Here is a 22,486-nt window from a genome sequence, read left to right on the forward strand (position 1 = left end):
GCTGAGCCTGTTTATTCATTAAACACTGGCTCCTAGGCATTCCCCAGGAGTGGAGAAAGACACTGTCCCCTCCCCAATGAGTTCACAGCCTCTGGGAGAGACAGATCCGTGAGCAAATGGTTATAAGAGTGTGTGATTAATTCCAGAGGAAGGGATGCCCAGGGATTCAGGCAAGGCTTTAAAAAGAGAATAGACATTCGAGGTGTGCTTGGAGGGACAAGAAGTAGGCAGTTCATCTAGAAGAGGGACCAGGATCAGACCAGGAAGAGAGGCATGAGACATACCCTGCATGTGGGACAAGACAGGAGAGGTGTTGGCCACCTTGCACATTGATTTCTGAGTCATGCTAAAGAGCTTGAATTCTATTATCTTCACCGATAGAGGACCATGACTTTTAAAGTACCGGAATGGCCTAAAGAGATTTTATGTAAGAAATCAGTAACTAGGGAGATTGGATGTTAGCCCATAGCAGTGGTTCTCAACCTTTCTAATGCTGCGACCCTTTAATACAGTTTCTCATCTTGTGGTGACCCCCAACCATATTATTTTCGTTGCTATTTCATAACTGTAAATGGAAAAATGCACAATGTTTAAAGATTTGCTACTGTTAATGAATCGCAACCCACAGGTTGAGAACCGCTAGCAGGGTCGCCTAAGACCATCGGAAAACAGATATTTACATTACGATTCATTAACAGTAGCAAATTTACAGTTATGAAGTAGCAACGAAAATAATTTTATGGTTGGGGGTCACCACAACATGAGGAACTGTATTAAAGGGTCACGGCATGAGAAAGGTTGAGAACCACTGGCCTATAGCAAAGGCCCAAGAAATGATGGCTGGAAAAAAGGCTCCAGCAGGGGACATGGAGCATAAAGGAAGAGCTTACAGCACTTACTACTGAAAGTGGGAGGGTGAGAAGGGAGGAGGGGTCCCTGCAAATTTGGTGGTGCTGCAGTACACTGGATTAGGAAACATGAGAGGAGCCATTCTTTTGGGTGAAGGATGAGGACACGTGTTGTTTTGAGCACTCTGGGTTTGAAGTAGGGTGAGGGATACAAAATAAATGAAACTGCCCTCCAGTAGTTTCATTCAGTACCTCACCTTTTCTTTTCAGAGTCTCGTCATGAACTTAGAACAAGTAAGGCAACTGTGAGTATAGCTAAAGCCATTAGGGACAGAAGCCTTCTCCACTCAGGAAGTCCTGTCCTTAACGTGTTCTTAACCCACATATGGTGATTGTTTGTCTGCCTTCCCTGCTAGAATTTAAGCTCCTGAGAGCATGAAAGTACATTCTTGGCACATAATAGACAATATACATTTAACAAATGAATTTAATTTCGCTGGGCTTAGTTTTCTCAAATAAGAAATGGGCTAATAACACTGTCCTTATCTATTCTCTATACTTGGCTAAAGGGTTGTTAAGAGGATCAAATATGAAAATCTTTAAACATTGTGCATTTTTCCATTTCATTTAGTATTATCTTATTTTCACTATTATGTTACTATTACTATTCTACTCCAGTAAAGAGGGAGGAGTGGGCTATGTGACTATGGATGGGAAAAATCACATACCAGAATTATTAGCTAGGAAATGATTCAGTCATGGTATCTTTCCTGAATGTGATTTTTATTAAAAAGTGATTTGTTTTTTGTTTTTGGTTAGTCCTTATGTGAGGATTTTCCCCCATTGATTTTTAGAGAGAGTGGGAGAATGAGAGAAAAATATATCGATGTGAAAGAGATACATCAATTGGTTGCCTCCATGCGCCCCAACTAGGGCTGGGGATTGAAACTGCAACTCAACTACATGCCCTTGACTAGGAATCAAACCTGAGACCCTTTGGTGTGCAGGCTGACACTCTAACCACTGAGCAACACCAGCCAGGGCAAAAGGGATTCTTTTTTTTTTTTTTTTTGGATTTTTTTGGATTCTTTTTTTTATTGGAGGAATTAAACTTTTGCCTCAGCAAATGGTAATAGGGCTGGATAAGACTAGAGAGTCTGGTAGAAAATGGACTATTTAGAATCTATAATAATGAAAGTGTAATATGCAAATGGACCAAACAGCTGAACAGCAGAACCTGTCTGTATGACCATGCTATGACACCCACTGGTGCCAGGCCAGCCAAAGCAGGTGGGATCCGATTGGTCAGTGGCCCGGCCATTGCCCCATGATTGCCCTGCAGAGGGAGGCCCAGGGGGTGTGTAGCAGCAGACGGGGCGGGGGGGGGGGGGGGGGGGGGGGGGGGGAGGGGGGCAACGCCAGGCCAAGGCAGATGTTGGTGGGAGGTGGGGGGTGGGGCCGCGAGGCAGCCGGGGCTGTGAAGGCCTACCCTTGCACGAATTTCGTGCATCAGGCCTCTAGTTGGACTATAAGAATGCAGGACTGAGGTCTGCCTTGTTACATGCTATAAAGTACTAGGTTTAAGTTATCCAAGCCTTAGCTTCTTCAGTTGTTAATAGAATGTTTTCAAACAAGGCAATTTACTGAAGGAGGATTTATAGTCTCTACGAGCAGGAGGTAAAATGGATCTCATAATAGGTGGGTATAAGGAACTGGATGTTAGTGACTAAGACTGTCCCCATCTCTCAGTCTCTTATTTACATTTCTCTGCACATCTGCTTCTTTTTCCTCCTTCGATTCTGGTGAAATCAGTGGTGGCAGGGAGAGCAGGGGGCACACAGGTTATGTGAACACTAAACTGAGCATTGAATGATGGGAATTCTTAGAGACAAGGAAGTAGGCTAGGTTGGCAGATGTATTATGTGAATTGGCGATGATAGGGCAAACCTTTAAATGAACTAGTTTCAACACACTATGCAACATCACTTTGTAGTTTCACAAACTATACATCTAGGCTATACATCAGAAGCACCAGAAAAGCTTTGGATAAATACAGATTCTGAGAGCCCCCACTTTCCACCAGTGAATAAGAATCTCCAGGGCCATGGCCCAGGGATCAGCATTTTAATGAAACATTCCCAAAGATTATGATGTGACTGCTTTATGTTGTTGATTTATTGATGATAGCCATCTGACAAGTGCAAGGTGGTATCTCATTGTGGTTTTAATTTGCATTTCTCTGATGATTGGTGATGTTGAGCACCTTTCCATGTCTGTTGGCCATCTGTATGTCCTCTTTAGAGAAGTGTCCACTTAGGTCCTTTCCCATTTTTAAATTGAATTGTGTGTTTTTTTGGTGTTTTTTTTTAAATAAATTTTGGATATTAACCCCTTATCACATCTCATTGGAGAACATGCTCTCCCTTTAGTGAGTTGTCTTTTCATTTTGTTGATGGTTTCCTTTGCTGTGCAAAAACTTTTTAGTTTGATGTAGTCCCATTTGTTTATTTTTTATTTTCCTTGCCTCAGGAGATATATCAGAAAAAAATATTACTAAGAGAAACGTCCAAGATTTTACTGACCATGTTTTCTTCTAGGATTTTTATGGTTTCGAGTCTTACATTTAGGTCTTTAAATCCATTTTGAGTTTATTCTTGTATATGGTGTAAGAAGGTTGTCTAGTTTCATTTTTTTGCATGTATCTGTTCAATTTTCCCAGCACCATTTATTGAATAGACCATCTTTATCCCCTTGTATGTTCTTGCCTCCTTTGTCAAATATTAATTGATCATATAGGTGTGAAGTTTATTTCTGGGCTTTCTTAATCTGTACCATTGATCTTCATATGTCTGATGGTGAGGATGTGGAGAAAAGGGAATCCTTGTGCACTGTTGGTGGGAATGCAGATTGGTGCAGCCACCATGGAAAACAGTATGGAAGTTCCTCAAAAAAAAATAAAAAATGGAATTGCTTGCTGTAGCTGGTTTGGCTCAGTGGATAGCACGTCAGTATACAGACTGAAGGGTCCTGGGTTCGATTCCAGTTAAGGGCACATGATTGGGTGTGTGGGGCGTGCAGGAGGCAGCCCATTGATGATTCTCTCTCATCATTGATGTTTCTATCTCTCTCTTCCTCTCCCTTCCTTTCTGAAATCAATAAAAAATATCTTAAAAAAATAAAAATGTAATTGCTTTATGACCCAGCAATTCCACTTCTGGGTACATCCAAAGAAACCCAAAACACTCATTTGAAAGAATATATGCACCCCTATATTCATTGCAACATTATTTATAATAACCAAGCTACAGAAGCAACCCAAGTGCCTATCAATAGAGGAGTGTGTAAAAGTAGTGGTACATTTATGCAATGGAATATTACTTGGCCTTAAAAAGGAATGAAATCTTACATTTGTGACAGCATAGATGGACCCGAAGGGCTATGCTAAGTGAAATAAGTTAGTCAGAGAAGACAAATACCATATGATTTCACTTATACGTGGAGTCTAAAGAGCAATATAAATGAACAAACAGAATGGAAACAGACTCATAGATCCCGAGAACAGACTGATGGATGCCAGAGGGGAGGGTATTGGGGAACTGTGTGAAAAGGTGAAGTTTGTGTTGTTGTTTTTTTAAACCCTCATATATGTAGAAAAATAATCACGAGGCAGACCACGTCAGTTAACTTGTGTGTGCTGCTGGGATTCGGACAATTGAGCTCTCAATCAGTTTTATTTCTCCACCACAGTGGAGGAAAGAAAAAACACAGGTAGTAGGATCATTTCCTAGTAGGAAAGGGGGCTGGGATTCTACATTCATTTTGGAAACTGTAGAAGTAATTGCTTGCCTGGGAAGACTGGCCCAAGGGAGCAGGGAGCCCGATAAAATATATAGCCAGTAGTTTTCTCTTCTGAACAGTCAGCTTCTTTCAAGTCCAGAGGGCAGCTATTCCCAAGTTCACGTGGGGGACGTAGGAGCATGCTCCTTTTGATGCTGAGCCCAGCTGTGCCTGTGAGCAGATGGATGAAGGTTTGCAAACCTTTAGTCAGGCATCACACACTGAAGGGCTGGAGGAAGGGCTCATTGCACTCTCTCCTGCTTGAGGAGTACAGAACTTGATGTGTAGCTGGTATTCTGTAGGTTATATACCAGGTACTCAATTTTTGGAGCAGATCTTTGCAACTGACATTCCTGCAGCATGTTCAAGTTCAAAGCAGAGAGCTAGGATGAACAAGATATTTTTATTGCTTTTCTAAAATCTCTTCTCTCATGTACAAAGGCTCCTTCAGTTAAGTCCACTCTTCTCCTAAATGCTCTCTGGTCATTAGCCAACACAAGTAGGCTGCCGTAGGATTTCCCATAGGGAAAATTAAAATCCGATTCCTCTCCTTTTGTTACTTAGTCTCTAGGCTAAGAGAATTCCAAGGAGTAAGAGACACAGGATATGGACGGGAGAGACTGAGCCTTTCTGAGAGTCTGCTCCTTTGCTGAAGGCCACTTTGAAAGGAAAGAAGAAGTCGAATGGCAATTTCCAGTCGGTTCTGGGTTGGCCCCGTGGAGGCTCTGGCTTCTGGGTAATGTCCACAAAGGTCACAGTAGTTGTCAAAGGCATTTCTGTTACCTGGGAATCCTGCAGGAAGAAAGTCCATGACAGGTCTGCACTTGGTACCAATTTAAATAGCCCTCTACTTGACTTATTATAACTTTCCCTGCAAGAAAGACCAAAACCAAATTGCTCTAAGCAAGATATACCTTTTTCTCACATTGGTCCTATGTAATTTTCTATGAGACACAGGAAATGAATTTCTCAGCAACAGTCCATGACATCAGAACTGTGAACAGTTACATCTACCTAAAGACTGACTCTGGCTTCCCCCACCTGGGGAGCTGCCTGATATCAGAGAGGCCAGATGGCAAAACTGCTGTGACATGCTTAGTAGCTCTACCTTATCAGGCTCCAAGAGGATCCAGGCTCACAAAGGGAAAGGAGGCTAAACCTAAAAGCCTCCAGAGACTAGAGCAAGCAAGTCTTTGTAGAACCCTGAAAGACTCAGTAACAGGAGATAACAGGGAGGCAGGGAAGAGGTAGGGACAGAACATGGTTACTGAATGGGACTCCCTCCATGCAAACAAGCAACAACCTCTTCCGCACCTTGAGAAGAGACTGGACAATTCAAATCAGAGAAATTCTGGATTTAGAGATGTTGGGCATAAAGAAGGACTGAGTGAGGCACAGAACTAAAAATAAGGAAATTACTCTGTGTAATGAAATACCTTTCCTCATCTAATTCCAAAATGTTGACAGATGGTCTTACAACTATACCGTTCAGTAGGGAGGGCCTTTTTCTGAAGAAAATTAGTAGTTCCACAAAAAGACACAAAGATACGGACAGCTGGCAGTTTCACAACCTTTTGGTCAATGACAACCACGTATATGATGGTGGTCCCATTAGATTATAATGGAGCTGAAAAATTCCTATTGCCCAGTGATGTGGCACTTATAAAGTCATAGCACAACAAATTACTCTCACATTTGTGATAATGCTGGTATAAGCAAACCTAGTGTGCAACTAACTGTACCTCAAGGCCACACATCAGTCCGTCTCACTCATGATCCCAGAGCTTTAGGTCTTAATAGCTTACTCTTTTTCTGTGTAAGAACCCAAGTTTATTCATACATAAAAACAAGCTGGTCTCTCTTGAAAATATAATACAAAATTTTTTTAGTCCTGTATTTCAACATAGTGCAATGAGAATAACTTATTATGAGTGTATCTCTGTTTTCTTAGTCCTCATAAAGAACAAGATTTCTGAGGTAAGTTCAGTGTGTTATATTTGAATTCTAAAGTCTAAATTTTTTCTATTTACATTTAAAAAATTATGTATAAGCAAAATTTGAAAATTCACTGTTTAGCATGAGCAGCAAGAACAGTGAAAAAATAAAACCAAAAAATGAAACCAAAGAAAAATCAACCTCAATCAAAGTCCAGTTAACTCAATTCTTTTACTAGTATCAAGACAACAAAAGGCATATGGCCAAGTCAGCTCATTTCTTTTAATAGGGATTCAGTTATCCTGTATGGTTGATTTATTTTATTTCTACCTTAACCTACAATATTTTATGATGTCTACTTCAGAAATTGCTACCAACAATTCTGTTTTAACATTTTGTGAGATTTTAGGGGATTTTTTTCCCCTTCAATTCAGTTTATATGCAGCAAAACCCGTTTTCCCCAAGTAAGATTTACTTTGTAACAACATGAAAAGTTTGCATTAGGTTTTGTTTGGCTTTGGTAATAAAAAGTACATCATATGTATGTGTATGTGTGTGTGTATGTATTACTATATTACATTTTTGTAATCTCAATTTTTAAACCATTATATGCAAATCTGCATATTGAATCATTTCAAATAAAAACTCATCTATAATAATAAAAGCGTAATATGCTAATTAGACCAGATGACTTTCCGGACGAAGCCAGGCTGCGAGGGAAGCCCGGGTCCCAGGTGCCTGCTGGCGCCCAGAGGGAAGCTGGGTCCCAGGTGCCAGAGGGAATCCAGTGCCGGCAGCCGGGGGAAGGAAGGCCTACTCTTGCACAAATTTTGTGCATCGGGCCTCTAGTTATCAGAGAAAAAGCTGTGGATACCACCTCTTTGATTTATGTTTTGTAGATACATATTTCAGACTATGAACTAGGACACATTCCTCTTTGACTCAGGTTTGTAACTCATTATTGAGTTGTAAGAGTTCTTTATTCTACATACAAGAACTTTGCCAGGTACGTGTATTGCAAGAATTATCCCCTAGTCCAGTGGTCGGCAAACTCATTAGTCAACAGAGCCAAATATCAACAGTACAATGACTGAAATTTCTTTTGAGAGCCAAATTTTTTAAATTTAAACTTCTTCTAACGACACTTCTTCAAAATAGACTTGCCTTGGTCGTGGTATTTTGTGAAAGAGCCACACTCAAGGGGCCAAAGAGCCGCATGTGGCTTGCGAACTGCAGTTTGCCGACCACGGCCCTAGTCAGTGGCTTTTTTTTTTTTTTGTCTTTTTGTTTCATTTTAATTTTTTCATTGAAGTATAACTTATATACAATAAAAGGTACACATCTCAAATGTTCAGTGTAATGAGTTTTGACAGTTGTATATGCAACTAGACCACCAACTTACACTATACACAAGAATAAACACAGATAAAAGACTGTAAGTTACGAAAGCATAACAATCCTAAAAGAAAACATAGGCAGTAAAATCTCAGACATCTCTCAGAGCAAAAGGCTCAGAGACTCGAGTGTATGACTGTCACATTGAATATATAGTTATGGAAAATTATTTTCTGTGGTTGAATCAACCGATATACTAAGAGTGGTATGATAATTTAAAAGAAACTAACCTACACTATAGTCTGGGTTCAGGATATTAAAAAATCAGAAATCAGTAACCAGGCAGGGAGGATCTACTTGAAAGTAAATTGTGTCAGCTCACTCTAACCAAGCATTGGCTGGTAGCATAAATTGTCTCTCAGAAGTCAAAAGTTATATAGGCATCAAATGGCTGATGAGACAGTCTAGGCTTTGCTAGGATTAGTGATCCTTTATGAGCCATGACTTACCTTTATGGACTGACACTGGTACAGGAATCGTGCTCCTGACACATGAGCTTGTGGGTTGGACTGGAGGCCTATATATGCCCACAATACCTGGATCTCCAGGGACACTGGTATGACACAGCAAGAAGTGCAATGTGTAGCCTGCAGAAGGGTAAAGAAGCATCTGCTTGAATTTCTGATGGCTACCTATAAATCCATCACCATGCATTGAGTAGCCATTATTTCTTAAACATTGTACATTAATAGAGAAAGCAATGTGGCGTAGAGAACACAAAAGTTCACATAGACTGTATTACTATCCTTGATCTTAGGAAAATTAAAATTTCAAAATGGAAATTACTAATATAGATTATAAAATGTAAGCCCATTTACAATGGCTATAAGAAGTGCTCAGTGTGCCCAGCTGGAGTGGCACAGCTGGCTGGAGCATCGTCCCGTGCACTGAAAGGTTGCTGGTTCAATTCCTGGTCAGGACATGTACGGAAGGCAACCCATTGATGCCCCTCCTCCTCTCTCCAAGCCTGTCCTCCGGTGAGGATTAAAAAAATAATAAAAAAGAAGTGCTCAGTGAGTGGTGTGCAGTCAGTATTGTGGAAGAAAGAAGAAGAAGAAACAGCCATTTCTGGTTGAGGATGGAACTGGGATGAGTAATGTGTGACCAAAAAATGGCGGTTAAAGGAGAATTCAGGTAGAGCGATGGCATATAACAAGGTACACAACTAGAACAGCACGTGATGCCATGGAGGGACATCATTGATTAATGTGAATCCTAGTTACTGAGTGTCTCCTATGTGCCTGGCATGTACGAGGCACTGGCCTCGAGCAGACACTTGACTGAAGCAAAGGATTGAGCACAGGAGCAGTGAAAAGTTAAGGAAGAAGGCATTTCAGTGATTATGAAGTCCAACCAAATAGTCTGACTCTTAGAGGATTAATTCTAAGATGCAGGAAGGATTGATGGAAGTGAGTGCTTTTTTGATCAGTAGGTTACTGTAACTTAGCAGATACAAACTATCCTCAAATATGCTTTGTGCTTTTCTAGCTTCATACTTTTTTAAAGTAAGGCTCAGATATAGGCAATAACATGTATAAACTAGGAGCAGGAGAAGACAGGCCATGTTTATGTTTATGAAGTAACTGTCAAACTGTTTTCTAAGTAGCTGTACCATTTTGCAGTCCCACCAACAATGTCTGAGGGTACCAATATCTCCACATCCTTGCCAACACCTGTTATCCATCTTTTTAACTATAGACATCCTAGTGGCTGTGAAGTGGTATCTCATCATGGTTTTGCAATTTTTTAATGGCTAATGATGTTGAATATTTTTTCATAAGTTTGTTCCAAATACTTTTAAACATTTTTCTTTTCATTTATTCTAAATTTGGAACGTTTTCCCATGTTGTCAAATGCTCTTGGGAAATGTGATTTTTAAGATGTAAACTTAAGAATAATAGAGAGTAGTTCCACTATAATCTCAACCCAACCCCTTCCTGTATTTAGCCATGTAGCATCCAAAATCCATACTCCCTCAATATGGCTTTGAAGTTTAAGAGAACTCAATTTGACTTCAGTTGCCTATATGCTGGATCAATACATGTGTTTACTTATCCCCCAAATCTCCTCAAAAGGAAAGAAGTATATAAGAAATAAAGTCAGAATAGTGCTGAGAAAGGGAAAAACAACACTTTAAAAATAATCTCTAAGGGGAAAGGTCTTTCAAAGTCTGAACTAAAATTAAAATGCCAAGGTAAAAAAGAAAAAGGACTGATAAGTTTCACAACATAAAAGTCAACTTCTGCAGGGCAAAAAACACCATAAACAAAGTCAAAAGACAAGTGACAAACTCAGAAAAAAAATCTGCAAATCAAATCACAGAAAAGAACCCATTTCTCAAATATGCTAAGATTTCCTGTAAGTCACGAGACCAATAATTCAATAAAAATGGGCAAGGGGTATATATACAGATCACAGTGAAGAAAACACAAATTGTTCAACCATATGTCAAAATACTCAACCTTATTCATAGAGAAAAATAAAACTACATTGGAATGCTATTTTCACTTAGGAGAGCGAAGCTTAAAAAATTCAAAAACACAGTATTGATGTAAGTTTGGGGTAACAAGCAGTCTCATGGATGGATGGAGGGACTACAAATTGCTATAACCTGTAGATAGAATGAATTGGCAGTACTTATTAAAGCTTTAAATGCCTATACCCTTTGATCTAGAAATTCTTACTTCTAGGATTTAATATATAGGTTTATTCTCACATGTATGATGTGGTAACCTGAATGAGGTTATAAAATGCCACATTGTATATAATAGCAAAACTCAAAAAACCTGAATGTCCACCCATAAAACTGGTTAAATAAATTATGGTTCATCTGTACTTTTTGAAAATTTCAAGCCAAGTGTATGTATTACTTATACAGAAAAATAATTTACATTTTTAAATAAAAAGAAAATTAAAGGTACAGCAAACTAAAGTGAGGAGGTAGGGGGTAGGCAAAAGAGGAAGAAAATAGAAGACGTCAGCAAATTTCTTTATTTTAGTCAGACTGTAGTCAAGAGAACTCATCTAGTGGGCCACCCAAAAAAGTAAAAACATAACAGCTGGATGAGGTGACTTCAGGGGCAGGGGGTGTTGAGGTTTTTACTTTTAATTTAATACTATTCTACATGGCATGAGAATTTCTGACTTGGTAATGTATTGCTATTAAATGTAAAAATACAAATTTTATAACAGAAAGGACATAATTTCAACTTCAAAGAAAGAATCTGTGCTGACCAAATATTCAGGAATGCAAGAATATTTGAAATATATATGTAATATATTTTTCTCTTACAATGAGGAAGGTTGATTTTTTAAAATATTTTTATTGATTTCAGAGAGGAAGGGAGAGGGAGAGAGAGAGAGAGAAACATCAATGATGAGAGAGAATTAATAATCAGCTGCTTCCTGCATGTCCCACCCTGAGGATTGAGCCTGCAACCTGGGCATGTGCCCTTGACTAGAATCGAACCTGGGACCCTTCAGTTTGCAGCCCGACACTCTATCCACTGAACCAAACCAGCTAGGGCAGTAAGTTTGATTTTGAACCACAGAGCAATCTCTAGATTTTTTACCTTCAAAGTTTTCTCTAAAGAAAATAAGTTAAATATAAACATAACCTGAAATAATGACATCAAATGGGCATGATTTCTTATTCTTACGAGAGGCCTGGTGCATAATTCGTGCACAAGTGAGGTCCCTTGGCTTGGCCGGCCATTGGAGGTGATCAGGGCCAATAGGGGCTGTCTGGCCCAGTGCCAATCAGGCCAGCCAACTTGGGGGAAGGACCGTTAGAGGTTGGCTGGCCGCAGGAGGTTGGCTGTGGGAGTGCACTGACCACCAGGGGCAGGCCCTGCATTGAGCGGTTGCCCCCTGGTGGTCAGTGTGCATCATAACAATCGGTTGTAACAGTCGCTTAGGCTTTTATATACATAGACTAGAGGCCCAGGGCACGAATTTGTGCATGGGAGGGGAATGGCCAGCCTGTCCCAATTGGGCCGGGCCAGCCAGGGGGAGGGAACATGGGAGGTTGGCTGACCAGCCCACCCCCAATCAGGGTGGGGGGGGAGGGTGATCAGGAGTGGGGCTGGCCAGGGGGAGGGGCTGTGGGCAGTTGGCCAGCCAGCCCCACCCCCTACTCGAACTCCCAGTTGAACTCCTGGTCGAACTCCCAGTTGAGGGGACAATTTGCATATTAGCCTTTTATGATATGGGATGATAACCACATTATCTATGGAAATAGGGCTGGTTTTAATTTCAACAAAATGGGGATGCGAGTCCCGGTCAGACAGGTATTTCTCTCCTTACTGAAACACTGCAGTTCTTGCTGAGGATCCGAGTCCACTCTGCCTTCTGAGCTGGGTCAGCATTACCAAAGATGGCAACATGCTCTGGTCTGGGCCTTCCATGAAGAGTCTGGTACATCTCTTGCTGCAAGTGGCTGCAATCCACATTTTTCACCCTGAAATTAAACACCATAGAGGCTGCAGTCCAATGCTAACTTAATAATGTAACCATATTAGCATATTAATCCAAGTATTAGAAACTAGAGGCCCGGTGCACAAAATTCATGCATGGGGGTGGGGTCCTCAACCCAGCTTGCACTCTCTCGCAGTCTGGGAGCCCTCACCAGCCGTGAGCCTGGCTTCTGGCTGAGCGGTGCTCCCCCTGTGGGAGCGCACTGACCACCAGAAGGCAGCTCCTGCGTTGAGCGTCTGCTCCCTGGTGGTCAGTGTGCATGATAGCGACCGGTCATTCTGCTGTTTGGTCGATTTGCATATTAGCCTTTTATTACATAGGATAATAGCATAAAATGAATTGGAAGGAAAAAATCTCCGGTAAGTATAGAGGACTGTCAGATAACTCTTAGTATTATGAATATCATTTAGATTCTATGACTATTCCTAACTAGCAATCTCTGAACTATCATTCAAAATATAAAAGTTACCATATCAACATAATCCCTAGATAGAGACAAAATTGTGGGAAATGATGTGGGAGCAATGAATTACCTCAGTTTGCATCCAGACATTGCATTCACCCCAAATTGTACTTTGTGTCTCCTGACAGAGCAAGTTCCATCACCCTGGCTCTGCAAGAGGGTCATCTGAGGTAGAAAGTGATGGTCAAGGAGGTCAAAACCGAAGAAAAGTAGGCAGACTGGAAAATGTATGCTCTTATTGTTTCCTTAACACCACTTACTTTTTATTAATATCATGGTATCGTTCAAGTCGTAATTTGTTTTCTTCTTCTAGTAATTAAAAAGCACACAGAGATAGTGTTTTTCCAAAAATGGTTAATCACACACCAGCATATAAATACCTCATTAAAACAAAAATCAGTCATGATCCTCACCTTCAGCCAGTCTAAGATGTTTTAAAGCCTTTGGTCGTATCACCATTTGAGAATACACTGTATTAATGGCTTGGTAAAGGAAGTCTTGGATACCTAAAACATGGGGGCTGCAGAATTGGTAAATCCAAAAAATCAGCAGCTGCAGTTTTTCTCATTAGTTTGCAACAGGCCACTCAGCTCCAGAAAGGATACAGAGTGACTTATGTCACCAGTTAGAGCCAAGAGTGGCTTCCCAACAATATAGCCAGGATTCCCACTTCTAGGACCAGGAAGGGAAGTGGCTGTGCTCTGAAAAGCCTGCAGAAAGAGTAAAAGAAAGTCACTTACGGAGGAAGCATGCTCTCACACCTTCCCCTGCTTGACTGCACACCCTTCCTTAAGTTAGCTGCACTGGGGGCTCCCTCCACAGTGTAGGATTTTGCAAAAATTTCTATTCCAATGACTTCCATTTTTATCCCCTGCCTTAAATCCTGAGTGACCTGAACATTGAAATTGACTATATAAATTCACTGTATGGCACGGCTACCAAGGGTTACAAGCAAAGATCTATCAACCCTGTTTTTAAAAAATTACTATCAATTTAGGTCTATGTTCAGCCTGGCTGAAAGGAGAAATGTAATTTAAAATATATTTTAATTAGCTATAGATGTTCCAGAGATGAACTCTGAGAGATGAGACCTGGTTGATCACCTGGAGGCAGACCTGAGGGAAAAAACTGGATTCGGCAAGGTTCAAAAAGTAGCAGCAGAAGAAAGACAAAGGTGGTGATCAAGATTGGAAACTTAGGTTAAGTGGGGAACGATTAAAACACTGAATGCCATTTACATTTTTTACAACATTCATAAATACACATAGACAAAATTCATGCTCATTGTAAGCACATAAGATCAAATAATGCAGAAATATAAGAAGTGAAAAAGTATCTACTGAATGCACAGAAATATGAGAAAAGCTAGTTAAAGAATGTCTGTGGGATGATGGCTGAATTTATGATTCAAAATGACTATTTAAAAAAGAGTTTGGATTTGACATTGAATTCCTGCTTTGCTGGGGGCCAAATAGAGAATCAGAGAAAATGTTAATGAACAGGCATTGCTGAATCCCTATCATTTGTAGTTAAGTTATGGCATACTAGATGTTGAGGCCTCTTGCACAGTGAATACCAAGTGTGCTTTATGGTTCCCTTGGCTTTGACTCTGTGCTATAGCAATGGCTGTTCTTTTCCTCTGTAGTGAAGGGATTATTTATCCTTTTAAATGTATTCAGGAAGTCAGCACACTATAAAAGAAATGCCTCAACTGACAGACTGAAGTAGGACTTCATATTCTCACTCTATTTCACATGTGTTACCGAGACAGAGGAACTATATTCCTTCCCCCATAGTCCCCTATAGGAGAAGGGCCCTTACCCTGAAGCGAATGATGAACTGTTGCTGTAAGGAAGCGCCTGGCTCAACAGTCAGGTTGGTTTGTCCAAAACTGACAGAGACCTTCTGGATTCCAAAAGTCCCATTGGTCTCTATCTCATAGATGACCTGCAATACAAAAGTAGAATCAATTAATAAAGATTATTTAGTGGGCCAATTATGTTTAATTTAAATTTTCTGTCTGGAAGGGTTTTATTATAAATGAATGAGGGTACAGCATGGTGACTACTATGAACAAAACTGTATATTTGAAAGTTGATAAAAGAGTAGATCTTGAAAGTTCTCATTGCAAGAAAAAAATTTGTAACCGTGTGGTAATGGTCGTTAACTCACAACTGTAAACCTATTTTTGCCCAACCCATTACATATATCAAATCATATTGTACATCTAAAACTAACTCAATATTATATGTTAATTATATCTCAATTAAGGGGGGAGGAACCAAGATGGCGGCATAGTTAAACAACTAATCTGCTGCCTCACACAACAATTTCAAAAATACAACTAAAAGACAAAACGTCTACCACCCAGAACCACAGGAAAGCTGGCTGAGTGGTAGATTTACTACTAAGGAGAGAAAGGAGCACAGACGCTGAAAAGCTGAGGTAGGGAGGCGCGCAAATCGGGCTAGCGGCGGGCAACTGGGTATGAGGCTTTTTTCAACCCAAAGGGAGACAATCTCCCGATCACTCTGAAATCCAGTTTCTGGGGACACTCAGGGGACCCAGACACCTACGGGGAGAAGCTGGACTCTTGGCCATCGGGTCGGAAAGTGAGAGTGACTTTTTTGCAGAGGTGCGCCCAGCAATCATTGTTTTACTGCGCTGGAGCGCGGGGCGCAGGGACTTGGAAACGTGGAAAGGCAGAGACGGCGACGCCAGCCATCGCCATTGGCCACACCCCAGCCTAGTGACGCCCTGAGACCCCGCCCAGCCCTGAGGCCCCGCCCTGCACATTCTACAAACCCACCCAGGCTCCACACAGCAGCTTTTGCATATAAATGGCCTGTTCTGTGGCAGCTTAACCAACTGCAGCTCCAGTCAGACTGCTCCAAAACCGCCCAAGCAAAGGAGGAGAAAACTAGTTCTTGCTGTAGCTCCTGCTGGGGGACACACAGTACACAAGGGTACACCAAGAGTGTCCACCTCAAGTAACTGGGAAGCTGACCCATTGAACCAATAGGACATCTAGTACACAAAACTACCCTACCAATTCAGGGAAGCAGCGAAAATGAGGAGGCAAGGAAACAGATCACAAACCAAAGAAATGGAGGAGAACAAGCGACTGGACATAGAGTTCAAAACCACGATTATAAGGTTTTTCAAGAATTTCATGGAAAAGGCCGATAAATTCAATGAGACCCTCGAGGATATGAAAAAAGACCAACTAGAAATTAAACATACACTGACTGAGATAAAAAATATTATACAGAGACCCAACAGCAGACTAGAGGATCGCAAGAATCAACTCAAAGATTTGGAATACAAAGAGGCCAAGGACACTCCTCCAGAGAAGCATGAAGAGAAGAGAATTCAGAAAGTTGAAGATAGTGTAAGAAGCCTCTGGGACAACTTCAAGCATACCAACATCAGAATTATGGGGGTACCAGAAGAAGAGAGAGAGCAAGATGCTGAAAACCTATTTGAAGAAATAATGAACGAAAACTTCCCCCACCTGATGAAAGTAATTATATCTCAATTAAAAATATAGCTAAATGAGGGAGAACAAACAAGTAGTCTTAAAAACACACGAGAAAAGAGACTGGATAGAGCTCTTAAAAGATCCATGGGAGAGGTGAGTTTTAAGATTTGAAAGGGAAGAAAAATAAGTTTTGATTGTGTGCAGAGGAAGGTGAGAAGCAGCACAGGCGAGTGAATGGAAACCTGGTTTACTTGGCTGCCCCATGTCTGAGGATGAGGAGAAATAGCAGCTGGAGTTGGAAGTTATAAGCAAGTGATCCTTAGATTCCTGAACAGTCTTTAAAGTTACGCTTTAAGATAATTTTTACTTCTGTAGGTTGATTAGAAGAGAGAGAATAGAGGAAAAGTTGATTAGTCTACTTCAGATTTTCAGATGATACTGACTTTGCTAACAGAAGAAAACATGGTCAGTAAGAACCCTAAGAGACTGCATATCAACAGAGGAGTCAGAAATACTCTTAATGTTCACGACACGCAATACTGGAGGACGGTGGCAGTAGAAACGACCGAAACATGGTAGGGAGGAAGGGAATGGGCTCAATTCTTGACATGCTAATTTTCAGGTAATGCACAAAACTTCATGTGGGGTCGGTGTGGTGCTGAAGATGAGGCACCTCAGTAATGGTGATCAACATTCATCCACCCAGAACCTGAGGTCAGCATCCCTACCTGGGAAACAGCATTCTGACAAGTGTTTCCAGCCAACAGAGGAGAACCAGCCTGTGAGACAAGTGTCACAGGAACCTGGAACTAGCAAGGGAAAGAAGCAAATCAACTAAAATCGTAAGCAGCATTTTCTCTTCTAGCTACATAGCATGCTAAAATGAGTATTTTTCATTTTGACCATCAACTTTCTTTCTCCTTCCACTGCCAGCCTACGACTTAAGTCCAAGTCATTGTCATTCTAAGTCAGCACATCTCAAAACATATTTCTCAGAACATTGATTCTATTAGATATAACCAAATATTTCCCAAACTTATCTAATAATATTTTGAATTCTTAATTCATATGATACTTATTAATCATATAGAACACATGGAAAACATTGTTTTAGATTCACACTTAACATTTTGGTACATTACAAAGACATTTTCTTTCATCATTTATAATCAAGACTGAAATTGCCTCAGATGCAAAGGGACCAAATAGTCACTTTACTTTTTCCTGATGAGCAGCAGCCTACCTTCATGTTCTGCAGATCAGCCATCCCTCTTGGCACCTAGAATGAGAGGAAAGCAAGAAAACGAGCATGCACATACCCGAGGGAAAGTCTCCAGGAGCTGGCGTTTTCACATTTGGGGGGGAATAAGTCAACATATTACAATCATTTGCCTCCTCTCTTCTACCTGACTCTTCTTTACACTAAACGCCAGGAGAAAGCTGAAGGGAGGCTGGGTGGACTGTGATGCCCATCTACTCTGAGCTCTACCGAATGACAAAAGCAGAAGTTTTGATGAAATAGTTAGATGTCACCCTTCTCACCCTCCCTAGCCAATCCCATTAGCCAGGAGGTTGAAAATCTCTAACCATGGCTATATAGCCCTAATTCTTTCATCTTTCTTCAGACAATGGGACTTCCAGGCCCTCTGTCTTCTATGTAGCTCTTGGGCATTCTGACTTCCAAGTTAGTGCTTTGCCCACAACCCAGCAGTGGGCAGCATGTTGACTTTAAACCCATACCGCTGACAGTGGGAGAGAAGGGATACCCACCTTCAAGACTGTGAAGTTGTAGTAAGAGACAGCATTGAGGGCTGGATCCAAGGTGCAGCTGTCTGCCAGGTTCTTGAAGAAACGGACACAGGTTGTACTTTTACTCTCCAAGAAACCTTAGCGCACAAAAAAATTAAGGGGGTGGTAAATGAGAAAGCCTATTCTAACTTGAAGAAAAAGGTTGGCACTTCTGCTCTGGACTCACCTGCAGGATTGCTCTCGATACAGAGTCCCCCAGCTCCAACTCCTGCAGGCTGCCTCAGCAAGCTTAGTACAGACCACTTGGAGAAGTAAGTCAAAATGGGGTCCCCAGCCTGAACAAAGCATAGCAGAAATTTATTCACAATGAAAGTGGACAGAAGTCCACCAGAAACTAAAAAAGCAGAAACAAAAATTAATTCAGCTTGTTAATGTGGACAACACTGCCCTCCAAAAGAAATGACAACCGTTTACCTAACTGCCAGCCAATTGTTGGTTATGAGGGAAAAATCAAACCAAACAATTCCATCCCCTTCCCCAGGCTTACCCTGTAAAAAGGTGCTGGCGACTGCGTTTGGAATGTTGAATCGAATGGTTTGCCTCCAAACTCTGTAGCTAGGTTCTGGAAGTTGGATGCATTGACTGTTTGGGGCTTCTGGAAATAGTTTAATTTTGCTAAAATGTGTTTAGAAATAAAAGGGTTTTAGTTAAAAGCAAAATATTTATTTTTAAATAGCTTGCATGCCAAGTAACTAATATTTTTATTGAGGCATAATATATACACAGTAAGCTTAAGTATACAAACGCAGTAATCTTAAGTGTAAACTCAAAAGAATTTTTACAAATCTACATAATGTTATTACTACTACTCAGATTAAGTTATAAAACATTTTCCCAGAAGGTTCCCAATCAATACTCCATCTTGAGTTAACAATTCTGATTTCCATCACCTTTTAATTTATTTGTAATCTGTTAAATGAATTATTGTTTTAGTATTAATATCGGAGCTAAGAATATAGCCAACACAATGGAAAACAGTATGGACGTTCCTCAAAAAATTAATAATAGAGTTACCACATGATCCAGCAACCCCACTTCTGGGTATATAATCCATCCTTTCTAGATTCTGATAATTTACCTTGGGAGACACAATGTTTATATAAACGGAACAATCCTAAGTATCCTATAGTTTCCAAGGGAATGACTCTCAGGTGTTGTTGGGGAAAGAAAGTTCAAAACTACTGGTCCAGAGCAGTAGCAGGATGGCATAGGAGGCAGGAGGGGAGATCAAAAGCAAGGGAGACCAGTTGGATGCTATTGCAATAGCTCTGGAGCAGGAAGGCTGGGACTAGAAGGCAGTGGGAGATTTAGAAAGGATGGGGCAGCTGCAGCTAGTTTGTTATAGCTATCCTCAGCAAATTTCCAAGTCTATTTAAAAACCTTAATAATAACAACCACCTCTCATTGCTATTGCACTCTAACGTTAACAGAGCACTTTCACATCCAGGGCTAGTATTATTATTATTATCGCTTATTTTGCAATTGAAGAAATGAGACTGGAAATGCCAAGGGATTTGCCCAAGTCTGAGCAGCTAGTAAGTAAATGGCAAGGCTGAGATCTGACTCTGATGCTCTTTCTCCTACATTGTTGCTTCATAAAATAAAAACAAGGTTGGTATATAGGTCATTTTTCAAAGACATTCATTCATGTACTATTTGGTGCCTCCTATGTATCACTTACTGGAGAGTCAATGAGAGCTTTCATGGACATTGTATCAAGTAGGGGAATAGAATCTACCTGTAATTATCTGGGCCAACAGGGATGATTGAAATGAAAGTTCTGTATGGGTTTTCTGACCCATAGCCAAGAGGGTATTAAAAAAGTGCAAATGTTCACTAATAACAAAAAGAGAGAGGGGGCAGGTGGAGAAGAGGATGATAAAAATTCTCAAAGGACAAAAAAAAAGTTTAAAAACAAAACAAAGAAAGAAAATGACAGAGACAAAACCAACTTTCAATAAATGTTAGGCAGTAAGAACCAACACGCTTCTACTCACAGTTGTTCACATGGACACAAAACTGCTTAATTCCATTTAAATCCATGACAACTCTTGAAGGAAATGGGGAATTACTCCTGAAGATAAGGGAGTTGTCCACACAAACCCAACTTGAAGACCTGCGAAGACACAGGATGATAATTTACCTTGGGAGCACAGGGCTAGGTCCAAACAAGGTTGCCCCACAGATGTCAGTCGGATGCCAAAGAATGACTCTTTGGGCAGCCACAGGACAACACGAAGGTCCTAGTCTATTGGACAGCCCTGCTCTAAAGATTCCGAAGAGCAATATCACTTCTGGGAACAACCAAGGCAATCCCACTTACAGTGGAAATGGGGGAGGAAGGCAGGAAGGATAGCTCTTCCTACTTCCAACTATTACCTATTCTAGGGCCCCCATCCCCTTTAGGGCACAAGTCAGCTCACCTCACGCTTCCTGGGAGGCAGAAGGAGAAAACTGTTCTCGGATGGAGAAGATAGCAGTCTCTGTCGCAGCAGCAATTTATATCGCAGGTGCCAGGAGTCAGGTCACAGACACAGATCGGTAAGACTACGAAGGGACAACATCAAGTAGAGCGAAAGGGATGAGGATCCCTACGTTCTTCCAGGTGCGAATTCCCCTCTTCTGACAGCCCCAAACCTCACTTTGTAGCAATTCACTTTGTTCACAGAATTTTAGATCTAAGCCTGTAGTTTCCATCCCCACATTTCCTGCCCTCACCTGGGAGGAGGTCCACGGCCCCATTTTCGGGCGCTGAAGGGGTCCCTAGAGTAGGGAACGCCGAAGAGGTCCCAGGCACGGCCCGCGGAGTTTCAGTCCCCTCCGAAGAGGTTTGAAGGGTCCCGCCCTGCGACTCTGGCCCCGAGGAGGTGGGCACTGGCCCTGACGGGGAGGAAGAAGGCTGAGGACGGACGCCCTCGGGGGTCAGCAGGAAGAACACCTGCAGCAGCGCGAGCGGCGAGGTGTACATGGGGCAGCTGAGAACCCCAAGTGTTTACAGTGGGTTTCGGCGGTCGCCAGGCGCGTCGCTAGGGGAAGGAGGGGGCTGAGGGGAGCAGGCGCATAGCGTCTGACGTCATCTTGTTTGCATCCGCTCATTGGTTCATGGTGGCGGCTGAGATCTCTTCAGCCAATAGAAAGTGGCGTTGTTACAGCTCTTACGGCATCGTTTAGTGTGCGCCCTCCTCCTTAGGCCGGGCCCCGCCTCCGTTGCTTGGCAACCGCCAAACTGGCGAAGGAGCCCTCGCCTCTCTCTCCGCTAGGGGACGGTAGAGGTTCAGCGGAAGGACCAGTGCCGCCGGGGCCGTGCGGGCTTCGCGGCCCAGAGGCCTGAGCCCCTCCTTTGATGAAGGGAAACCCCAGAGTCTGGAACCAGAATTGTATATCCTTTCCACTGGGATTCTAAGCAAGGATAATTCTATGAAGGAAAATACAGCAAAGATACAGACCTTAAAAAAAAGAGTCTCATCTAAATTTTGTATTGGGGGATGGGGGGTGGGGGGAGAGAATATATTAGAAAGATTCAGCTCCTTAAATTTTAACACGGAGAAATTACTAAAACCTATCAGCCTCAATAAATGTATGAAATCATTCAATGTGGACGGCATATTTGTTGTTGCTAAAAATAGAGAAGGGGGTTGAAAAATGGAGTGTGGGGGAAATGTGAGAAGATAGAGGAGTAAGGAAAGGAGACATTTTCTAGGAGATGAAGAGAAAATAAGACTCAGGGATGGAAATTGCCAAGGGATGGAGAAGAAAACTTACTTTTTGCTATTACAAACCGCTGCTTTTTGTAGCCCTCTTTGGGAAATGTGTGCCTCTTCTGATTTGAGCAACACCGCCAATAGAACTTCCTGCGATGTTGGAAATGTTCCACCAGGTATATCTGCACTTTCGATGTAGCAACCACAGGCTCTGTGAGGCTTCTGCGCACTTGAAATGTGGCTACGGTGACTGAGGAGCTGAATTTAAAATTTTTCATTCTAAGTTGAATAACTACATGTGACTAGTAGCCACCATGTTGGACAGTTCAATGTCGATGATCAAAATCTTGCTCCAGCTAGGCACAGTGTTTTCCTCAGTCAGCCCGGTTCTTACATCTGGATTATTTCCATGGCTTGGTTTTCTGATATAGATTAAGGCCTGGTAATAGTTATCTTAAATATAGTACACTTAGCTAAAACTTAGCAATAATACTTCCTTTTCCTTTAGGCAGATACATTTTAGGATAACTGATCTTGTTCA

At 41.5% G+C, this 22,486-nt stretch overlaps 1 protein-coding gene and 1 non-coding gene across 2 annotated transcripts; one reads left to right on the top strand and one right to left on the bottom strand.

The window, feature by feature from the left end:
• Window positions 1-4,560: 4,560 nt before the first annotated feature.
• On the bottom strand, window positions 4,561-21,265 carry TCTN3 (tectonic family member 3). Its single transcript, XM_008144109.3, has 14 exons — window positions 20,963-21,265; window positions 20,668-20,791; window positions 20,242-20,360; window positions 18,732-18,859; window positions 18,411-18,519; window positions 18,206-18,321; window positions 17,679-17,714; window positions 17,164-17,244; window positions 14,776-14,901; window positions 13,560-13,664; window positions 13,025-13,119; window positions 12,321-12,474; window positions 8,465-8,602; window positions 4,561-5,477 (listed from the first exon to the last, which is right to left on the bottom strand). Exons 1-14 carry the CDS (start codon window positions 21,210-21,212, stop codon window positions 5,253-5,255), a joined length of 1,806 nt encoding a protein of 601 aa, XP_008142331.2. The 5' UTR covers window positions 21,213-21,265; the 3' UTR covers window positions 4,561-5,252.
• On the top strand, window positions 14,516-14,648 carry LOC114232571 (small nucleolar RNA SNORA22). Its single transcript, XR_003618643.2, has one exon. It is a non-coding gene; the product is annotated as a small nucleolar RNA SNORA22 (small nucleolar RNA).
• Window positions 21,266-22,486: the final 1,221 nt, after the last annotated feature.

The sequence above is a fragment of the Eptesicus fuscus genome, chromosome 17 (genome assembly GCF_027574615.1).
Source record: "Eptesicus fuscus isolate TK198812 chromosome 17, DD_ASM_mEF_20220401, whole genome shotgun sequence".
Classification (NCBI taxonomy): Eukaryota; Metazoa; Chordata; class Mammalia; order Chiroptera; family Vespertilionidae; genus Eptesicus; species Eptesicus fuscus.

What these genes read in the sequence shown, in the direction of transcription:
- TCTN3 (XM_008144109.3), bottom strand. Translation starts at nt 21,212, where the DNA reads ATGTACACCTCGCCGCTCGCGCTGCTGCAGGTGTTCTTCCTGCTGACC. An exon ending in CTGGTGACATAAGTCACTCT is followed by an intron (nt 13,120 to 13,559) that starts GTATCCTTTCTG and finishes TTTCTACCTCAG; the next exon opens with ATGACCCTCTTGCAGAGCCA. An exon ending in ACCAGTGTCAGTCCATAAAG is followed by an intron (nt 5,478 to 8,464) that starts GTAAGTCATGGC and finishes TTCTTCCTGCAG; the next exon opens with GATTCCCAGGTAACAGAAAT.